Source organism: Daldinia decipiens (genome assembly GCF_022478715.1).
Source record: "Daldinia decipiens strain CBS 113046 unplaced genomic scaffold F4813scaffold_25, whole genome shotgun sequence".
NCBI lineage: Eukaryota > Fungi > Ascomycota > Sordariomycetes > Xylariales > Hypoxylaceae > Daldinia > Daldinia decipiens.
In genome coordinates, this window is record NW_026054568.1 from 321,707 (window position 1) to 337,616 (window position 15,910).

Here is a 15,910-nt window from a genome sequence, read left to right on the forward strand (position 1 = left end):
CAGGGGGGGTGGGGGGGGGTAGCTTCAGCCACTATCCCTGTCACCCCGAGTTTTTGACAACTTTCATCCCCTATCTGACCTACCTATTGTTCATTTTTAATCGTTAATCATATTTCTCTATTTTCCTATTTTTTCCATTCTTCTATATTTCTCACTACTATGGCTCGCCAAAGAGGCACAGGGAAGTCGTCTTCCACCAAGAAGAAGGATACCGGTCCGCCGGCCCCTTTCAAAAGGCCGCCTGAGGTCCTGCAGCCTTTCATCGAGACGCTCGATGAGAAGTGCGTATATATCACACACATCGACAGCCACCAACGGGACTTCAAGCGCAAGATCTTTGTTGTGCCCATACTCATGAACATTGCCCTGACAGCTGCCCTGCTGTATCGTATATGGTACATTGCGCCTTACTACCTACGGATCTTCGTGTCGATTCTGGGCTATTTTAACGAGACCACCATGGTTGTCGATGAGATGGAGTGGAACGAGATCATCCCCGAGGTCGCCAAGCGCGCATTCTCTTTCATGCTGGACTTCCTGCTTTTTGTATTTGTCTGGTCCTGGCCAATCGATTTTGTTATAGGCAACGAGCATGGAAGCCCCGTCATGTGGCGGTGGAACGTTGGGTTCAGGAACCAAGAGGTTGTCGTGCGAAGGAGTAGGAAATGGGTCGAAACTTCCGGCGACTTTGTCAACGACGAAGGGGCAAAGAGCCTTTTCATGTCGCGTATCAGTATGGCGACAGCACCCATGCTTACCAACGAGAAAACAGGCTACCTCCTTATGACTGCTGACTGGGATCTGGACTGGGCCGCCATGGTTGACACCACAATGATGGTAGACGAGAAAATGGCTGCGATCGAGGCCTTTAAGACAGTTATCCTGCTTTTCCACGAGGATTACGGATGGCTCTGCGTGGACACGACAGTTGGTGAGAATGATGTGGAAGACGACAGGAGACGCCAGGTGTTCGCGTTCAGAGATGCACTTGCTGCCGTTGGCAAAGAGGCTCTATTTTACCGCTGGATTGAGATAATACAATTTGAATCAACACGGCCGGGTGGTTTTACAACAGATAGACAGGAAAAAACAGCACAGGAAATAAGAGATTTGTTCAAAAACGAGGGCATCGACTTTGATAAATTCTGGGAGGAGAGTGTGGGCCAGAGTGGTCTAGCTACTCCTGGGATGTAATTAATATAGACAGGAGGGTTTAGAATAGACAGGTATATATACTGTCGTGCACATTATACCAATATTTGGTTTAGTTTAATGGTCAAGAAGTTCATCCATGCCAACTCATTGATCCATTATTGAGTTGCTAGCTTATGTACAGCATCACATAGAGTGTAAGACACGCGAATGCTCAAGTAGACAAGGTTGGCTACATAATTCTGCAACATAAGAAAATGGCCCGAATGATTCAAGATCATGCAGACTACGCCAACAGCAGTCCATCATGAATGATCACATCACGTTCATTTAGTTGCCTTTTTCTTTCCTCCAGCACTCTTGCCCAAGGCAGCCTCGCGCTTCTTTGCTTCCTTAGCCTCGATCTCGGTTCTTCGGGCCTTCTCCTGTGCCTCTCTCTCTTCTTTCTCAGCCTAGATTCACACGTTAGTAGACTATAATCATATGTGTTATGGGCTTATAATTACGAACCTGCTTTCTCGCAGCCTCGGCATCTCGCTTCTCTCGGATGAGTCGTAAACGCGCCAGGTCAGCCTTGGCCTCGTCTGTCTTGCCAGCCTCGTGAAGTTTGCGGTACCTCTCCTTGGCTTGTTGGGCTTCTAGGGTTTCGCGCTCCTTTCGGCTCATAGTCGTCAAGTTCTTGACACCCTCGGTAGCCTCCTCAACATCGTTAGTTGACAGAGGGGCCTTGGCCATGTTTCGTGCGGCTTTGGAGTGGTTCGGGTTGGCAGGCATATCGTCATCTTCCTCTTCCGATTCAGAATCGGTAGGCAGGTCACCGACTTGAACAGTCTTGTTCTTTCTGGCAATAGCTGCCTCCTTCTGGGCCTTCTTAGCCTGCTTTCGCTCCTCTCGGGTTAACTCTGATGTCTGTTGAGAAGGACCAGCATTGTCGTCGTCCTCCGAGTCTTCCTCTTCAGAGCTCTCTTCCTCGTCGTCGTCTTCTTCATCCTTTTTGGAATTGGCGCTCCACATGCTAATCTCATTACCATCAGCGTCAAGGGGTCGAAGGTCACGAGAGAAGTGCTTTCCGCCTGGAGAAAGGAATATTAGTAACCAAAAGCTTGCAGATTAAAAGGGAATTTTACTAAGGAATTAAGGACATACCTCCTCGAGTGAACTTCCTAAACTTGCCTCCACGGCCACGAGAATTGGCTCCGGGTGCTCCTCGTCCAGACATGATGACAGGGTTGAAGGATAGTAGTAGTAGTAAAAGTGATGATTAGTGGGATGGCGGGGTAGATGAACCAGGATCGCGACTGAAAATAAATACGGTATGGCACGGTATGGCGCAAAACAATCTGAATCAATTTGATTGTGAAATTGGAAGGATCTAAGGGTTTAGTTCTATTGTTGGCAAACCGTGAATAAATAGAAAGAAGAAAAGCACAAGAACAAGTTATAAAAAATAAAAAAAGGATAGGTTGTTGAGGTGAGTAAAAGACGTACCTGAGTCAAACGGCGTCGGTGGAAGAGGGGCAAAAAAACCACACGACGGTGGCAGGTAGGTACTCCAACACGCGCGATAAAGCCTGGCTCTTACTGTTACGATTTACTAGTAGCGCCGTTACTGTAGTATGTACCTATGTACGTATGTAGTCACCGCTGCACAGGGGAGTCAGAAGTCCCTAAAAACAAGACCTAAATGGTGGGGTACCTAAGCTGTTAGCACACCATCTACGTCAACCGTCAATTATAACGCTATTGATTGGCCAGTGTCCGATTATCAGCATATGGCTAGGTTAGGTTAGCATGTAAGCAAGTTGCGGTTCACGCTTATTCGCTTATTCGACAAGATCAAGCCCAGTCAGATTCAATGGAAAAAGGTTATGCCGCTAAGACATAGACCACCTGCAAGAGTCTGGTCCCACTTTTCCAATCCAATAAAAGTGAAATTTCTTGCGACAGCCTTTTCCTCTTTTCTTCTTTTTCTTTTCCTCATCATAAAACTAAATCCTTCATATTCACTCTGGCTTTCGTCGCTCTTCGGAGCTTTTCAATGGCAGGTCTTGGAGGGGAAATTGGAGGAGAGAGGGAATCATCTTCGATCACTTACCCTCTGGCCCGTTGTGGTTCCTTCGGAGCTGCTGTTGGGTACCAGAGAAATTGTTTGCATCGATACATACGTCTATGACCTACCCAGATAGGTTGAAACTGTGCGACACTTGTGACGGTTAACAACTTGCTATTAAATGAGTAGACGATGTTTAAAGGGTGTGGTGGTGGTCAAATGAAAGAGGATGCCGCTCGGTCTGCATGCCCACATCTTCTGGCGTTCAAGACTTCGAGATTGTTGTGACACTAAAGTTTAATGCTATATCAAGTGACTGGCAGTTTGTTATAAGAAACCGACTTTATGTCATATCCCTCTCTGTTTGACCAACCCAGTTGGTTTATATTGGTAATAGACTGGGGAATAACCTCGATATTCAGGAGACCAGTATGATGCTCAACCATTCAGACTACGCTATGAACCGAAAACATACTTCTAGACTATTCAAAGTCATACATGTACCCTCATAGTAAGAGCATGCAACTCAAGTGTTAAAAGATCTTCTGATAGGTCAACTCAGAAAGTACTGAGACATATATCCGCGTCAAGCTGAATAGCCACATGCTATGAAGGTAACAGGTACGTCTACTCGCTTCATGCTTACGATTCATAAAGTAACTTAGGTAGTTATGTAAAACGTACCAATTGTTTTCTATGAGTTCGACTAGCTATATGAGAGAGCCTCCGAGGACAACTGCCCTCAGATGACCTTTCTACTACTTTTGATATAGCAGAAGCGCAAACGAATTCCCGAATGTCACCTGGTGTTCTCAATTACCGACCGCCTTCAAAATATCGTCTTGGAAGGTCTCATGTACGTAGGTCTCAGCCTCCTTGCTCAACTTAGGAATCGTACAGAGTCGGATCCCAGGGGAAGGATTATATAAGATAGTAGATGGAGGACTCTGAGAATCCAAAGGGGCTAACTCCTCGTCGCGGATAAGCTCTTGCAAGAGTAGATAGCTAAAGTACAATTCAAGTACCTGCTTAGAACTGTATATAGGGTTTCGATTAATTTTGTCTCCGAGGATGTGGAGGTGTGTCATAGAGAAGATGGCGTATTTGGTGATTGGTACGCATAATCTTGAAAGCGCTTTCAAGGCCGGCATTCTGTCTATTTTGCTGGTACCTTTAGCAGACGTAATACACTCGGTAAGTGAAATCCTTAGGTGATTATCGAGGTCCGCTTCTCTATAAAGTTTGAGAAGGTTGTCCTTCAGATCAATAGCCTCCGTGAGATGAAGGCCTCTACATTCCTGAAGAAATGGACCTTCTGCAATGCAATTGCCATCTTTGCCCTTATGCGCTTCCCAGCCCTTAAGATTCCATGTCGGCTTACGTCCCGCCATAATTAGCACAGCAGTACTCACACCATCTATCAACCTCCAGAGCTCAAAAACAGGGCTCTGTAACGCCAGAAATGCCCCATCCTCTGTCTTTATATCCTCCTTCCAAAGGGGGATCATCGGTTTCGGCAGCGGTTTACAGGCGTTAGTGATTGCGGTGACCCATACTCGACAGGGGGCGTCAGCCTTTTTATCCTTTAAATGCGAAGAGGAGGACTGAAGAGGGGGTAGACTCAGTTCTCTCATGGAGCAAAGAGAGTTTATGAAATCAGTGAATTCATTATTACTTAGTTGGCTAACCCCTACTAAAGGAGCAACCTCCTTAAGTACCTGGCGAACCCTCTCCGTAAGTTGCTTAGGCGGAAGTAACGGATCGTTTGCTCCCGGAGGCTTGCTCTTTGCCGTAACATATTTAAACTCGGGTAAAGATTGAGCGTACTCTGCCAAGGGCCGAGTCTTCTTCGCAGATGAGGGTCCTGCGTCTGCAGATGTCTCCCTAGGATGCTGTCCTTCTGCAGAGTCCATCAAAGGCCCAACTGAACTGTAGCTTCGTTTTCGTGGGTTCATCGTCTTCAGGAGGGTGTGGGTGTTTTCTTCTTGTTGCTTTCTCAGAACTGTACTAGGTGCTTTGGCTGGTATCTCGAAGAATTTGAAGTCTTGAATGCAAGGTTTGAATAAATAAATTCCAGCCCAGTGTGTAGTATGAAATAACAATCTTGGGCACTACTGCATACAAATACCCCGGGTTTGAAAGCAATGCAGGCTGGGAGCAAATATGTTACGAAACTGTTGACAATGTGAGATGATGAAATAGTATCCGTTATTGTACCGTAGGTGTCAGGTACTAAGATCTATCCGAATCCCGGGCTTTACATACCTAGGTACCTAAGATAGAGAGTATGCATTGCAGCTTCTCAAATAGTCCGTCCTACATACATAATTCTTGTGTAACTTCCTATACTTATATTTATTATCGTGGCTTCCCTCCCCTATATCATTTAGCACTAATATCTCTAGCTTCTTCATCTGTTTGATATTTCTACTAAGTTTTTATCATCTCCATATTCCACAGCGCCAGTAGCTACCTGGATTATGGGATCCATAGTGGATAGCACTTTCAAGTCGAGAAGTATTGCCTTAGGTAGGCAATTCAGAAACAACCTCACCAGTCACCATGTAAGTTACATAGAAGCGAAAAACAATTTGATTTCTCCATATTAGTATGGCATAATATCAGTTACCCCTTAATTATGATCTTCGGGTTTTGATAGGGGCCATCTTCTCAGGTCAATTCTCATCTTACTTTCGCCGCCACAATCATTTCTCGCTCATCTACCTTCTTGAATTTTCTCAATTCTCACCCCCTCTTAGAGATCAATTTTGATCCAGCACACTAAATACAAGGTATGTACCAACCCCATAGAAAATCCTTGTCTTTATGTGAAGGCATTAAAACTCATTAATAGTCTGAGGGAAAACTGGCTCGAAGATAGTTATTGTGTATAGGGACAGATCACTTGACCGGCTCTCCAGCATGGTGTTGTTACTGGCGTTTGAGTTACCACTCCGTTGTTTCTCTTATGTTGTCTCCGTGTGCTTACGAGCATTGTAGTCGTCACCTTATAGATACCTAATAGATGCTACCAACAAAATAGGTAGCTTATACCACAGAACGAACATTCCTTGACGTTGGCGGTACAAGTGAACTGTCAAATTCGGTCAAAGTTATAATCCCCTAGCAGAAATAAAATGATATACGCCCGCAAGAAGCACATTATGAGAGGCAATGGGTATATATGGTATTGATGGGAGAAAACACTGTAGGGTACGTGATCTTATTCTTAGGGCAGGCGGAAGATGGAAGAGGATATTGAGGTCAAGTAGAAATGAGCGTGCTATCATATGGAAGGGTTTATTCTCAGATTGCGAATAACATGACCGAACCTACTAACATATAAACTTATAGTGTCCAGAGAGTACTTCAAGTTAGCAGCTTTCCCATAGTTTAAACATAATCAAGACCATGCCACTCTTCTTGAGGTTTAACTGATAGAGCTTTAAAAGTTCTAAGAACGCCCTCGAAAGTTTATATACGGATCTCCCCTTTTCGTAGATGGAAATCATTATTCAACATCTTTATATCAACATTAACTGAGCTATGCCCAGATTCCTGTTGCATCATCAAGGAGTTATACAACGCTATATTCTGGCTAATTAACTATCTAATTGTTAGACATTCGACCTCCTTGTATCGTCTTCTTGGGTCATGGCTCTCAAGCTAATATTCGGTTCACCATAATTCCTCACAATCACCTTAAGTAGTGCGACAATATGTAACAAACGGTAGAAACCAATCATCACGACGAAACTACGAATTATAACATATCCTTAACATTGTTCTATAAGTACCCAATGTCAATGTTACCGGCATTAGGAATTCTTCACATGTTAATCAAGCGCATACAAACAGCCACTTAGATACATCATCATAAGACCAAGGTACCTACTTACCCTGCAGACCTAGCCGTAATAGCTTAGCCCCTACCCGAACACGAAAACAGTGGGGCCCTAGCGTCCAACCAGGTGCAACTGTTCCACCCCCCACCAACGCAGGAATAAAAATAAAAATAACGGCCCAGTCTTCCACAGCAAGACGAGTTCTCTAGTCTGAATTCAGACAAGGATTAGGGTTCCTGTTGTATCGGCTCAATGGTCTAGTCGTATGATTCTCGCTTCGGGCCACCGAAGTCCCTACGCTTCCAAGCGCAGATGCGAGAGGTCCCGGGTTCAATTCCCGGTTGAGCCCATCTTTTTTGGCTTTATTCTATTTTCTTTCGTATTATTTTTCTTAGACTCTTTTTTTTATTTTTTATTAAATTTAATAGTATGTAACTCATAATTACAACATACATATGCGTACATCCACGATCATGTACCCAATGCATGATTATATTATAAATTAACCTTTACAACCTTTATGCAAAATTACATCATCCGGTATTCTAGGACTACATACGTAAAAAAATACTTCCATCCATGACATGTTTTTATATGAATCTAATTGTTTATTCTAAGGTAAACCAGGTACTTTCTAGATATTGTTAAGTCACCCAAGCAGTTAAGGCTTGAAATCTGCTAGATGTATACCATGTAAGCGACTACATATATAATCCCTATTATTCCTGACATCCTCTCCATTCTAACGTAGTTTTATAAGTATGAGGCTCCTCTTATCCCAGCTTCATCTGTTCACTCTTGAAGTCCTGCAAATTAGCCTTGATATATGACTTGACTGAACTAGAATGTACGCAAGCTTTCAAGTATCGCAAGTGGCTACTACAGACCTTCAACGATCTTTACATCCGTCAGAAATACATCTTTCACCCAGCCCGAATACTTACCACATATACTGAGATTCCACGACTAGCTAGCTTCACTTCATCATATATCCTTACCAATTGCCATAACCGGAGTAATAACAAGAATCAGCTCACTGTCAATTTCTACGAGAAGATCTTAGGATAATATCGATAGTGGCACGCACGTCTCTTCGATGTAGAAAATGATCTAATATGCTGCTAATATCAACGCAAATCACTGCAAATTCAATGCAGATCCAGCAGCACCATCCTGCACATCACGCCTGCCAACCGTAGTAACCACAGCAAATTGCCTCTAGTCAACGCCGTGTAGCTGTAAATCCGGGATTTCCTTTGCTTCATGCCAGCTGAAACGCAAGTCCTCCTGTAGAATAGAATCAAATAAATCCGGCGCTAAGAGCACGCCTAAGCCTCGCCGTCGGCCAGTTCCTCGTCAAAGTAGTCCTCGATCTCCTCCTTCTTGGGTACGACCTTAGAGGCCTTCCTGCCGCGGGGCTTCTTGGTGGGAGTACCTTCACCAGCCTCGTCGTCGGCCTTGCGCTTCCTGGAGGCACCCCTGCCTTTGGTAGAAGGAGTGGCTATGAGGGGAGAGCCGTCGCCTTCACCGCTGGTATGGGCCATGAGCTTCTTCTGGATGGGTTTCCAAGTGTGGCGAGCAGAGTCAGCGCTGGCGTAGTTGCCGATCTTGGCGAGCTTTTTAGCATCCACCTACACGCATTATATGATCAGTGTGCTGGCCTTCAGTAGGTATCAAGAAGTAATATCACGTGGTATAGTGTAGCTTGCTCCAGTCTTATTAAGGACGAGCGTTGTATTTGGTTGATGTGTACGAGGAGACATATATTTCAAGGGATTCACGGTGACATCATTGGGAGCGGAAGAAGATGGTAAAATAGTGTGCGACAGGTACTAATGAGCTGGAGAGTATTTCTTACCTGGGGCACGCCCTCCTTGATGTCGCTGATGCACATGAATGCCATGGCTATGACCTCGATCTCGCGCTGGTTCAGCTGGAGCTTTCCGCCGGAGCCATTCCCGGATTTGGTAGGAGTAGACATGATGATGAGATTTGAAAAGAGAGTGGTTGTAGTATGTTTTGCGAATCGTGATGGTGTCGGGGAGACTTGTTGCGCTGATGAGTATATGTATGTGTGTAGGAAGATATTAGTGTTGATAGAAATGAAAGAAGTGAGCGGATCTCTTCAGCAGAATAAGAAATGGCGAAAGTGTTGAAGTAAGGAACCCCGAAGAGGGGTGCAGCTGCTTCTGGCAAGAAGGGCCGTGAATTTCTGTGAATAGATACTTTAATAGATACTTCTTGGGAAGCAGGCGCATAGAAACGCGCAGTCACGTGGCAATCTTAATTAACAGCAAGGTGGGATCCACGCATTTGACACGGGAAGGAACTGGGAAATACCCTGGTATTTGGAAGGTGTGCTGTTGCTATACTATGAGGTACATATTGTAAGTTACAATTGAGGATCCAATTGCTAAGCACATGTAAGCAGCATCGTTTTTATTATTTTACTTCTTGATTGCTTAGTTTTCTCCTTTTAAAGTAATTGAAACTTTCAACAAACAATTGGAGTTTTTAAATCTCCAAGTATTATTTAATATCGGAGATCCGAGCTCGGACACTTATAAAGCTTGGGTTAGTTATGTATAAAGTGAAGCATCTTTGCGTATAGCCTCTTAATGGATTTTCTAAATTATTACCAAGTTGCAGACGGTGCTAATTCGTAGATATTGACATCCGGAGGGTGTTGCCGACAGAAGTCATTCAAGAGACCGAGACGTCTAAATAGCAGGGAGTGCGGTGGGATAGGCTATCTGAAGTCAACGAGCAATCGCCTTGAGCCGAGAACTCATGGCTGGATCAGACTCCTATATAACGACGGTCAAGTGCGTGTGCGCAAGAGAAGTGCAGGTTTTAAATAGGAGAACGAAGTTACGAGTATGTAATGGTAGGACTTAATGTATAGATTAATTAACTACCTTAGAACACCTTAGTTTCTCTAGTATGTTTCTATGTAGATTCTTAGTATCCGATAAACCGCATGTGTTCTCTCTGAAATACATACTTTCTTCGAATAATACACTGCAAATACGAGGAAATATTGCTAAACGTGTTCGACTATATTGCCTTGCTGGCTATAGGGGCTATAGGGCAATGGCACAACGGACGGTAGCCGGAGAACGTCCAAGACCACCCTTAACAAGGTCCGATTGGGATGAGCTCTGGGGGTCCCAGTACGACATAGCGACTGATATAGCATCACCGTTTGCGGACCAGCTCATCCAAGCATACCCAGACGCAAAAGTCGTCATCGTCCAGCGAGACTTCGAATCCTGGTGGCCTAGCTACAGGTCCGAGTTTCTAGATACCTTATTTTCTCCTGTAGCACGAGTCTCTGTTTTTCTCTTGGAGCATGTGATGGGCATACGATCGGGCCCCACCATGAAGAAGGTCCATTTTGGCTTTTTTGGGGCCAAGGATAGGGCCGGTGTGGAAGCTAACGCACGCGTGGCTTACGAGGCGTATTACAGGAGAATAAGGGAAATGGTGCCCCCCGAGAGGAGATTAAAATATAGGATGGGAGATGGTTGGGGACCGCTATGCGCTTTTCTGGGGAAAGAGGTTCCTGATGTGCCTTTCCCGCGCTTGAATGAGCGGAAGTCTCATAGAGCAAGTGATACTAAGAGGAAATTAACGATAGCATTGGCTACGGTACGAAAGGCGGGAATATTCCTACTCCCTGTTGTAATCCTTGGGGCTGCGTTGTGGTATTCTAGGACGAGTGTAGACTATCTTGGGCTTTGAGGCTTTACATTAATGAATATTACGGGTTGGTACATTAATTTCAAATAGTTCTATTGCCTCTTATGTTAGAGACAGTCAGTATGGCTATCAACTTCCTGGTAAGACCTTAGGTGCCTGACTTACATAAATACCCAAGTAGGTTCAAATCTTGTTATAAGCAACTATTGCTTACCTACCCCTATTTCATCTTAGGTATTTTCTCTTTGAGGGGATACACCAAACGTTTTATGTGTCATATACGTGCCAGGTCATCTTCACCAAAAGATACGATGTACGAGTTATAGTTATGTTATATGTTGACTTAGTTTATCAACTGTATAAGGATAAGTAAGGAGGTACTTTGTATATATACATCTCACACCAAGATGCCATGAGGTATATGATTGAGATGTGGTAAACGTAAACAGTATTATCATCATCTAGGTTTACCAACGGTGCAGTATGATATTACAGTGGTATCCGTTTTATAAAAAGCATTCCTATTGCTACTCAAGTAGTATGACTCTTGCATAATGTAAGAACTTGCAGCTTTATATCTAATATGCAGTAGATGAGCTACCTAAGATACCTGCCTTATCATTTATGTACTTATTAATTATATAATTCTACTTATTATCTAAACCTTAGAGCATTCTAAACAAGCCCCACGAAAAACCAAGGTATACGCATGTCCGTTCCCATTCCATCAAGTACACATTAAGTACACCATCTAGTACCTAAATATGCCCTACGCCTATTACATATAACTATCGGCCCCTCGGAGTAAGGCACAGGGTAGAAAACGGTATATACAAAATCTACTACATTCAAGACGGCCTTAAAACCCACCGCCGGTAACACAACTTATCAAAACTCCATTTTCAATCTCCAGTTCAAAATAAAACTGCAACATTAGGTCCTCACACCTGTTGACGCTCTGCAGTATCATTGACCCGGTGCACGAACCTTATGAGGTACATACCTAAGTACCCAACGCAGCGCAGCGCAGCGCACACGCAAATTTCAACGAGCGGGTAAACTTCATATACCGTAGTAACAAACAACTGGTAATCTATTCCGCCATCTACTGCATTTAGCTCAGCTGCACATCTCTCAAATTTATCTGCCATCTTTTGGAGGTACTCCACCATATACATTCGCATTTATCTCGGGACAATGTTGGACTATTTAGCAAATTCGCAACTGCCATATGACTGACCATTTTGCCATTTTGACCAATTTTTTTCCCCTTTTTTTTCTTCTTATTCTTTTTCTTCAATGATTTTTCTCTTCTTTCCCCCCTTAAGTCCATACCTATCACTTACATAAAATGCTTACCTAACCTGAGCCTCATTCCTGGGCATAATACTACATACTTCTTCTACACCTAGCCCGGTTAACCTAGACTCTCCCTATTTTACTTCAACCTCGTCACAGCTGCCGTAAATAAACGCGATACCCGATACCATCACTCTATTGGATTGACGCTTATATTAGCAAAGACAGCATCGAATCAACCGATCAATAAATAAATAAATAATAAATAAATGCAAAGCAACATGACCCATCAATCAAGTCCATACTTCATCACCCCCAACCCTCTGACCACCCATCTCGGCATCTCTATCCGTCCCTGTGCAACGAACCCTACCCTCCGGAGCCGTACCAAGGCCCTATTGCTGTAAAGGAACGCGCCGAGAATTACTTCGGACTTCGCGGGTCCTTCCCATTCGTAGACCGTAATCTATTATAACTCTGCCGAGCTTGGACCCCCTAAACTTATCCCTAAACCTATCCCTGCGAGCGAACGCAACAAGGTTTAGGAACGGGGCCCGACAGCTCGGGACGCGCGTACAACCAGCATTTGATATACATACTTTACATATATTAGGTATCTATTCTTCTCCCCGCCAGGTGGGGGAGTTCTTTTTTATTATATACCTTATACCTTGTTTAAATTTATTTTTCAAAGGGCTGCTGAAAACACAATTTTCTTGCAATGCTATTGTTTATTTATTCAATCCGCAGCGTAACCAAGATGACCCAACCTATTCTCCTAGGCAGATAATTAGTCATCTATATACAAGAGGAACGCATGCATCCGAAGATTCCACGACATTTGCACGCCTCGCCGCCCTCTCATGAGACCTTCCGTATATAAAACTCGCAAATGCAGCGCATCATCAATTCCATTTCCATTCACCACGACCGGCCTCCCTCGAACGTCTTATAGTACGGCACAGAACAGACCGGTTTCGTTTCGTATGCAAGAACCCAGGAACGCCACGCAAAATGTTATGAAACATCATGTGAGGAAAATATTACCACCGCTAGCTTTTTCATAGCTTCTCTTTTCGACTTCTCGTCGAACCTTCTACTACCGTCCCATACCGCCCTCGGCTTTGAAGTTCGGGCACATCAGATCCCATGGCTTCTTCTGGTTTTTTGCCGTACAGACCGCTTCGTTCGCGAATGCCCGCCATCGATCCAGAAGGTCACTCTTATTGATGCCATCTTTTTGGGTAAAGAAGCTGAAGTGGCCTACTACGGAGCGGGTGTCGATGACGAATGGCCGTCCAATGCGCCTAGGGATATCTGCGGTGATATCTTGCTCGTCATCGTCGGCAATGGGTAATTGATCTCTGATATCGGAACCCCATACGGCGCAGAAGTTCAAGTTGTATCGGTTGTACCCGGTATCATATGTCTGCTCGCCGCCGGGGCCATCCTCGTTAGGGAAGACCACCGCGGAAGCATTGGGTCCCAAAGCATTTTCTGGGTATCGAATATTTCGGCCGAAGAAATAGCGTTGCATCTTATTCTGCTCAAGATTGTATAAGAGAGAATATTGCTGCTGCGCGCCGATACCCCACGACTTCCAGGCCAAACCGAATGCGATTGGGTCGGAACCGCGGTGCTGGTCGTATTTGCCCATAGGTGTCTTCAGTAGGTCATAGTGATCGTCGGATATAAGGAGCCAAGGGTGGCCGCGATACGACGGTTCCATGTCCATGACATTGTATTCTCCCACCAGCTGGTCCTTAGGGTATTTCTTCTTCTCGGAAGTGCGCCACGTCTCCGCAGCGTGGAACGAAGGCTTGCTGCTCGGATCCGGGAGGAAGGGATGGATCGCACCGTAGTGGTATTGTTCCATTCCCGTGACGGGACTGTTAACCAGATTTGACGAGATGGCATACGGGTGACGTAGGGCAATGCGGGTATGGACGAGTTGAGGGATGGCGTCGGGATGGATATAAACCTGAATAATTAGGTCAGTCAATCATTTGTCCTAGTCTCCCAGATACCAGACACCAGATACCATCCTGCTTGATATAAGGGTTTACTCACAATGTCGTCATCTATTTTGACATATATAGTTTTATCCTCGACGGCATAAGTCCACATGCACTTATACTTTTCGCCTTCACATTTCCCCTTGCCCACAATCTTATAACCGGGAGTCTTCTTGACGAGATCTTCTATCCAGGTAACGTCGTCTTTTTCCTTGGTGTGGGCCATAAACCACACCTCGTCAAAGTAGCCACCGTTCGATGCCAGATTCTGCTGGAGGTAACAATCCAAGACGTCCACATATCTCTTACGGCCATAAAAGACCATACCGATGATCTTGATGCCAGCGGGTTTTTTCCACCCGCCTTTAGGAGCAATGCTATCTATCTTAATCTTGTCGGTTCGGCTGGCTCCCTTGGGTTCGTACTGGCCATCTTCGCCTACGGGCCACGTGGTGCAATACTTGTCGTTGGCCTCGAGCTTTGGTGGTTTGTATGCAGATATCGGACTCTCGGTGGGCTTTGCGACTGGCTTTGCGACTTTCGTGGAGGATACGACGGAGGACACGACACTAGGTACGACGCTGGATACGGCGCTAGATACGGCACTACTCGTTGGCGTTCCGGGAGACACGTCTACGTCTGTCTGGTGTTGGGTAGGTATTGTAGGGGAATAGGGGTTGAAGATGAACAGCGTGATGAGCAAAGAGATGACAATGGCGAAGATGTAGTATTTAGGGCTGAATTTGCGACAAGGCGCCCAGAGAGGTAACGTGAACGACTGGATACGGCGCCATAAAGGATTCTGTTCTATCCGACGTCTGCGGCGAGATGACTGATTTTGGTGGATGTTTCCGGGTTCGTCGTAATCGAATTCTTCGCTCGATGGCGACTGAGTCTCCTTGGAAAGCAGCTGAGCGTGCGACTCGACATCCTCTTCTCGTTGCTTCATTTTGATTTTGCGACCCGTGCGAAACGCGCTCGAGAATACCAAGATGTTCGTATTGCCAAGATAAAATGTTCCTATAAGTCTACACCGTTATGTAGATGCGGTAGGATACTTAACGCCGACGCATATAGACGTTTCTATCGATGTCAAGTCCACAACAACGACCGCGGCGACAATGATGTTGACGAAAGGGTCATATTATGGAAAAGAAATTAAAAACGATAGACTAGGGTATGAAGAAAAAGGGAGGGGCGAGAGAAAAGATGGCGACAGTTCAGGCAGTTAATAATTATTTTCCGCTATTCGAATGCATGAGACTTCGTTGGTGCAATATACGCGGTACCTAAGCTGCTATGGTAAGAGATAATCCTTCGCATGGGCAAAAAGGGCAAAGAAGGGCGAAAGGTTGAGGTGGCTTAGGCAGTTTGCGGGATACTACTTTACTAGGTTAAGTGTTGCTTAGCTGCTTCTAAGAGGCAGGTTAGGTAAATTTAAGTTAGGGGATCCTTGAGCAAGCTCATGGCTCTTTCCAGTCCCACATCCATCATTACCTATGTAGGTACCTAAGGTAGTCCCATCATTATTACATGGATCCTGCTATGTATATACATGGATATATGGTTTACACTACAATGTACTACCTACTACCTATGTACCTTGTAAATGTATATCTCTTATTATCTAACGTTATGTAATCTGAAAATCCCATTCTTTTTCTCCATCCAACTTCTGCCGATCTTTGCGTGGACACACGGCATATACAATTCCATTGATACCAGATCTACGGGTGTTACTACGATTGCGTATACGGTATACGGTATACGGTGATGCTATGTACAGCAACCTCATATTCAAATTTGTCTTTATGAGTATATTTATCTTACCTACCCGCTCATTCACC

General features: G+C 44.7%; 6 protein-coding genes and 1 non-coding gene across 7 annotated transcripts; 3 read left to right on the forward strand and 4 right to left on the reverse strand.

Moving 5' to 3' along the window:
- Window positions 1-19: 19 nt before the first annotated feature.
- On the forward strand, window positions 20-1,288 carry F4813DRAFT_365354 (uncharacterized protein). Its single transcript, XM_049243911.1, has one exon. The coding sequence runs from the start codon at window positions 160-162 to the stop codon at window positions 1,192-1,194; it is 1,035 nt and encodes a 344-aa protein (XP_049098068.1). The 5' UTR covers window positions 20-159; the 3' UTR covers window positions 1,195-1,288.
- F4813DRAFT_145453 (casein kinase substrate phosphoprotein PP28-domain-containing protein) lies at window positions 1,271-2,454 on the reverse strand. Its single transcript, XM_049238883.1, has 3 exons — window positions 2,299-2,454; window positions 1,663-2,225; window positions 1,271-1,604 (listed from the first exon to the last, which is right to left on the reverse strand). The coding sequence occupies exons 1-3, from the start codon at window positions 2,369-2,371 to the stop codon at window positions 1,479-1,481; spliced, it is 762 nt and encodes a 253-aa protein (XP_049098069.1). The 5' UTR covers window positions 2,372-2,454; the 3' UTR covers window positions 1,271-1,478.
- A 1,238-nt stretch (window positions 2,455-3,692) lies between these two features.
- F4813DRAFT_397780 (uncharacterized protein) lies at window positions 3,693-5,157 on the reverse strand (the record flags this gene model as incomplete). Its single annotated transcript, XM_049247976.1, has 1 exon — window positions 3,693-5,157. One exon carries the CDS (start codon window positions 5,155-5,157, stop codon window positions 4,015-4,017), a length of 1,143 nt encoding a protein of 380 aa, XP_049098070.1. The 3' UTR covers window positions 3,693-4,014.
- Window positions 5,158-7,293: 2,136 nt separating this feature from the next.
- On the forward strand, window positions 7,294-7,396 carry F4813DRAFT_t97. The gene has a single exon. It is a non-coding gene; the product is annotated as a tRNA-Pro (tRNA).
- Window positions 7,397-8,245: 849 nt separating this feature from the next.
- On the reverse strand, window positions 8,246-9,179 carry F4813DRAFT_145492 (uncharacterized protein). The gene is made up of 2 exons (XM_049238884.1): window positions 8,906-9,179; window positions 8,246-8,678 (listed from the first exon to the last, which is right to left on the reverse strand). Exons 1-2 carry the CDS (start codon window positions 9,026-9,028, stop codon window positions 8,376-8,378), a joined length of 426 nt encoding a protein of 141 aa, XP_049098071.1. The 5' UTR covers window positions 9,029-9,179; the 3' UTR covers window positions 8,246-8,375.
- Window positions 9,180-10,140: 961 nt separating this feature from the next.
- F4813DRAFT_391091 (uncharacterized protein) lies at window positions 10,141-10,791 on the forward strand (the record flags this gene model as incomplete). The annotated part of the gene is made up of 1 exon (XM_049247114.1): window positions 10,141-10,791. One exon carries the CDS (start codon window positions 10,141-10,143, stop codon window positions 10,789-10,791), a length of 651 nt encoding a protein of 216 aa, XP_049098072.1.
- A 2,340-nt stretch (window positions 10,792-13,131) lies between these two features.
- F4813DRAFT_145508 (uncharacterized protein) lies at window positions 13,132-15,623 on the reverse strand. Its single transcript, XM_049238885.1, has 2 exons — window positions 14,119-15,623; window positions 13,132-14,029 (listed from the first exon to the last, which is right to left on the reverse strand). The coding sequence occupies exons 1-2, from the start codon at window positions 15,010-15,012 to the stop codon at window positions 13,148-13,150; spliced, it is 1,776 nt and encodes a 591-aa protein (XP_049098073.1). The 5' UTR covers window positions 15,013-15,623; the 3' UTR covers window positions 13,132-13,147.
- Window positions 15,624-15,910: the final 287 nt, after the last annotated feature.